A 5,387-nucleotide genomic window follows, 5' to 3' on the forward strand; every position below is an offset into this window, starting at 1 on the left:
AATTATTACTATCAGTTATAGGCATGACTTGCTCTATTTCTATTTTGTAGTATGCTTCAGACCACTTTTATATTAGGATGTCCAAGTAAATGATGACCATTTTAATCTATATTATGATCTCAATGTTCAGACTCGATCCTTGGGATTTTATAAGGTTTATTTGTTAGATGATATTTGCTACTGTGTTATCTGGGATATCTATGCTTATGTATACACTTTTTCTGAAAGTGAACATTACCATATTCACAATCAATCTTATTCCTTTTGGTTAATATACAGTGTATTGCTACTGTTTCAGCATTTTGAACTCTTAAACCACAGCCCTTGTCGGTTTTTTGTCTTTTCTAAATGATGAAATAATTTGGTTAACCGTCTTACTCAGACATTCGTGCGGTGGGTGCTGTAAAATCTTTTTCATCTGTTCAAGCTTTGTAAAATCTTGAGCTTCCAGTTCATCAACATGTATTCTTTTCTCCTGTTGAATTTCGAAGCAGTCATTGATGCATCTTTGCATATCTTGTTGCTCTCCAATTCAAGGAGGTTTTTTTTTTTCTTGATCAAAAAGAGGATTAACATTAACCTCCTAGACATTAGTATGCTAATAAACTTCGTAGAATGGGTGGACTGTAGTGATCATCAGAACTCAGAAGAGAATAATTGGCCATAAAGTAGTGAAGACTGAATAAGGTACCCTATGTCTCTATCAGGCAAATACCTTATTCAAGGCATAGTCATAGGATTTTATGCTCAATGAAATGGCCCGGGGTTTCTACAATTGATCTTAATTTTGTTCTTGAAATTGATAATTTAAACAAAGAAATTTACAAATTGCAAACCAGAGAACCAAACATCAATACCATTATACCAGCATCATTGTATTAAGTTCAAGCACCAATCTCCTTCTAGATATCTGTCAGCCACGACTATCTGACTGGCTACACAACTCTTCACCCAAAAGGTCTTATATGAAGTCTTTCCAAAAGGTCTTAGCTAAACACATATATGGGAATTTAGGGCTCCTGACATGCATGCTGAACCATCATGACAACAAGAGTCACAAGGGATGCATAAACTGAAGTGGGTATCCGTTGCACGACCTTCCCAACATGGGGTACACCCTCAGTAGCCTTCTTTGTCGCCATTGCAATTGTTGGTGCTGCAACCAATGTGACGATCATTCCCTGACTGATAATAACAAGTGTGTCGGCAGTAATATGCTTGATCAACTTGGCAAATTCTTCCCGGTCAATTTCTCTGTCAAGATTGACATCGTGTTCCTGCAAATAAACAACACTTCTCAATATATATTTCTGAATCCTTTAGCTAACCAAATTTTTACCAGGCTTCAATGTAAGAATCATTGCGCCTAACAAGATTTAGTTAGGGAAACACATGATTAAAGATTTAGTTAGGGAAACACATGAGTAAAATTCTTCTTCTGATCACTAACCTAAACATTTCAAATCATAGAACAAAGAAATCAAAAGAATTATTAAAATGAGATTGAGCAGTCTGCCTCTTTGATCCAGAATGCATACGCATATGCATATACTGTTTACAAGACCGACAGACCAAGTGAACAATCTTCTAGGTGTTTTACTCAATATGAAACTATAGTCCAATGGACTAAAAGTTTAAGTGAAAGCCTGATAAGAGGGAGTTACTGACATCACGATTACTCAGGTTATGGAATCAACTCATGTATTCAAATGCCAAAAGAAAACAGAACAAACCCATTTCTAAAAAGGCATTCAGCAATGGCACTATAACCACCCACCAAAGTATTCATTCTACAACCTTTATTAGAATGTGAGTTTTATCCTCTTATATACAGGAAAGACTTGAAAAAGAAAATAGAAAGCCTAAGGCTGCCCCCTAGTCATGCCTTCAAGAAAATAAGCTTCTCTATAAATATTAGAGGTGGTATTATAAATTTCATACATTTAACTGGGTTATGCAGTCTCATATGTAGGGACTAGCCATGCCATAATAAGGAATCGTGCAAAGACGAATCCAGATGGAAAGAAATTACTTTCCAAGATTTCTACTCCTTTGTTTAATTCTCTTCTACACTAAGAGCCTATATCTCCAACCTGCTGCACCCCTGGTCCCGCCCCCAACCCCAAACCTCCCACCCCCTTCCCCAAAGGACCTCCAAGACCTGAAGCATCAAAGATAGCAAGTGACTTAACAATTGATGGAAAGCTCAAAGGAAAAGTTCAGCCAATGAATGCCCACATCTTCTTTTCTTTCTTCTAAGATGTCAGTGACTTTGGGACATATGTTTACCCCCCCTTACAGCCCAGCTAGACTTCTTCTTGTGTCGAAAAAGGTATCTAATGAACGCATATCAAAAATTACCAACAAAAGTAATTACTAACAAATGATGTGTTTCATTAGTAACTAATTATGCGAAAAAGCAATAACAAAAATTTTCCATCAGCTAGTAACATTCTGAATTAAAAAAAAAAAAAGATGCTAAACATTACTTTCAAGTCGAAGAAAGACTCAGGGGAAGAAGGTTCCTAGATATGGAGGCTGTTAGTTATACTGAAAGTTGGAATGTGGATTTAACCTTTATTTAAGCTCCAATACAGGGCCCGAAAATAGGGTAAAAGAGCAAGACAAAGATACAAAGTTAAATGGAAGAAGAAGGGAAAAAAAATTATTTCTAAGGATCGTACCAAGAGATAAGAGCAGCATCAAAAGATAATCAAAGAAGGCATATAACTTTGGTTCCGGAGAATTATAACCTGGTAGTTGCTCTTTGTTAGATTATCCTTGGTAGAAGAAGGTACACGAAAATGTTCAGATAATTACATATCCTTCTTCCTGAGATGGACTTTAAAATAGGAAATTGAAACAATCAATACCCCAATAGAGATTCGATAATGATAGTAAACCCATGGTACTACCAAGGGACCATTACTAACTGCAGGTTGAGTAAACCTGAAAATCACGAATCCAATCTGAGGCCTAATAGTTGAGTAAAAAGGAATATGGTGGATGCTCAACCAAAAGGACGGTGAATGCTAAATTTTCAGGTTGAAAAGGGTACAACAAAATGTGCAGATTTACTGGTTTCCTTAATCCTGAGATGGATATGGAAATAGGAAACTAAAAAAAATAAATATTACGAATAAAGATGCAATAACATCAGTAAACCCATGTCAGTACTTAGGAACCGTTCGTACACCGTAAGTAACCTTAAAACCACCGAATCCAACCTGGTGCCTAAAAGACAGGAAAAAAAAAGTCTGCTTCCCTTTCTAAAGAGTTTGTATGAAATCTGTTACTCTATTGGATCTGTACCAGTAAAAGTTTCAAATGATATATCTTATCCATAACTGGTTGGACAGTGAGGAATCACACATTATCAGTTGGTCCATAACCATTCACAAAATATCCATATATTAAGAAACAGCAACGATTGTAGGTGCCCTCTAAATTTCAAGTCATCTGCCGAATTCAAGTTATAAACACCTTTGAAGCAATAAGAATAATATGGTAAACATTCATAGGTACCTGAATCAGTAGTCTGACAGCATCTTTAGAGGGTGGATCAAAATGTGGGCCGGGTAAACGCTTGTTAATATCACTACAAACAAACAGGAAAACAAAAGAAGTCAGTTAATTAGAACAAAAGGGCCACTAGTTAATAATCAGCTGTAGAGATTTGGTAAGTATATATAGCTCCTCACTTGTACACAAGTAGTACACCAATGTAGACATCCTCGAATGTCAAATTTGCCCTTCCTGTCTCGTTTTTGAAATGATCAAACACCTTGTCCGTAATCTTCCTGATTTGCTGTCGCCTCCATTGCTTACCTGCAAGGCGCAGAAACTATCAGACACTACATATGATTGCATCTAATCCTCAGTACAAATGATATCATATGGACAAATGACTGGACGAAGAATCAACATTCTATCTGCTGATGTGGCATATCATAATGATTACCAGCACAATATCAAACCGATCATATCACTGCTTCGAATCAAGAAATAAGTGACTGGAAATAGAACCCAACAATGGCCACGATATAAATCTGAGAGCTACAAAAAAAAAACTAAAAGCTCTGAAAAAATTAGGGAATAACTTGATTTTCAAAGGCATATCCTTTCCTTGTAGTTCTACTACAGAAAACTCATGAATCATAATAAGAAGCAGTAGAGTTAGTCAAACACGAAGAGCAAGAAAACCCATGTTGCAGGAAAATTAATGGGTCATCCATGAGATTAGGAAAGGTTATAATTGTTAAGAGAACAGGAGGAAACAAGTGGGTGTGAAATAGAGGGGAGTGAGTGAAGGGGTACCTTGTAATTTGTCAAGGACTTGTCCCATGGCGGAGTACTGACTGATACAAAAACGGCCTCTGTGATTTGGCTGGCTCCGATGACGAAGAAGAAGAAGGTGATCTTGGATATCGGAGGGTTTTGTGTTTGACTTTGTCTGTGAGGGATGGATGGATAGTAGAGTAGGCAAGCCGAAGCTGAAAGACATCAGGGTTAATTTTTTTTTTTTTTTTTTTTCTCGTGGGCCGGGTTTGTATTAAACTATTAATTATACTAGGCCGGATTTGCCACTGGTCGAGTGACACTAGGTAAGAAAATGTCACAAAAAATCCTATAGCTTTTTTTATCAGGGCAGTACATAATATATAGGAATAAAAATAATAAACCCCTATACCAGTTTTCTTATCGGTGCTCATCTTTTCTTTTCACAACATGCATGTTGAGGAAAAACAATATCTTAGTCGATCGTTTTGCATTTCCACTTGAGCTTTCTAAAGCACCTGATAACTTTTCAGGTATTTTACTATTGTAATTTTATGGTCCCAATTCCCCCTCATTGTTTTCGGCTTCATGAAGTTTGATTTTATTTTCTTTGAAAATTATTCACATTCACATTCTATTTTCAGGTTTTTTTGTTTTAAATTTGTTTTTTGGTAGTTTAGCATACCTCAATTTGACAGAAAATGTGACCAAAAAAAAAAAAAATTTGTCTGAAAAAGAAAAAGGAAATGAGAAAAGGAAAAAAACGATAAATAAAATAAAATCTTCACAAGTCCCAGCTGTCCACGGATTCATTTCCAAATCCCATAAGGAAAAGGAAAACATGGAACAATTTGCCTATAAATTACCCACCACATACCCAAATGGAAACTCTTACTCACTGCAAATCCAATCTCATTCGGAAACATAATGGCAACTGATTAATGGATCAAGCTAACACCGATGATCAGAAGGGAAAGGCTCTGTCTTTCGCCGACGTCAGTACGGCCATAGACAATCGGAGGTTTCTGGGTGATGTGAGCGACATGGACTTGGATCTTCTGGAGCATATCTTACCTCACTGTTCCAAGAAGTAGTTGATCCATATAGAG

General features: G+C 36.5%; 1 protein-coding gene across 1 annotated transcript; it reads right to left on the reverse strand.

The window, feature by feature from the left end:
- Positions 1–775: 775 nt before the first annotated feature.
- On the reverse strand, positions 776–4,519 carry LOC112182573. The gene is made up of 4 exons (XM_024321080.2): positions 4,318–4,519; positions 3,702–3,828; positions 3,526–3,598; positions 776–1,277 (listed from the first exon to the last, which is right to left on the reverse strand). The coding sequence occupies exons 1-4, from the start codon at positions 4,502–4,504 to the stop codon at positions 1,011–1,013; spliced, it is 654 nt and encodes a 217-aa protein (XP_024176848.1). The 5' UTR covers positions 4,505–4,519; the 3' UTR covers positions 776–1,010.
- Between the last annotated feature and the right edge of the window lie 868 nt (positions 4,520–5,387).

The sequence above is a fragment of the Rosa chinensis genome, chromosome 1 (genome assembly GCF_002994745.2).
Source record: "Rosa chinensis cultivar Old Blush chromosome 1, RchiOBHm-V2, whole genome shotgun sequence".
In the NCBI taxonomy this organism is placed as follows: Eukaryota; Viridiplantae; Streptophyta; class Magnoliopsida; order Rosales; family Rosaceae; genus Rosa; species Rosa chinensis.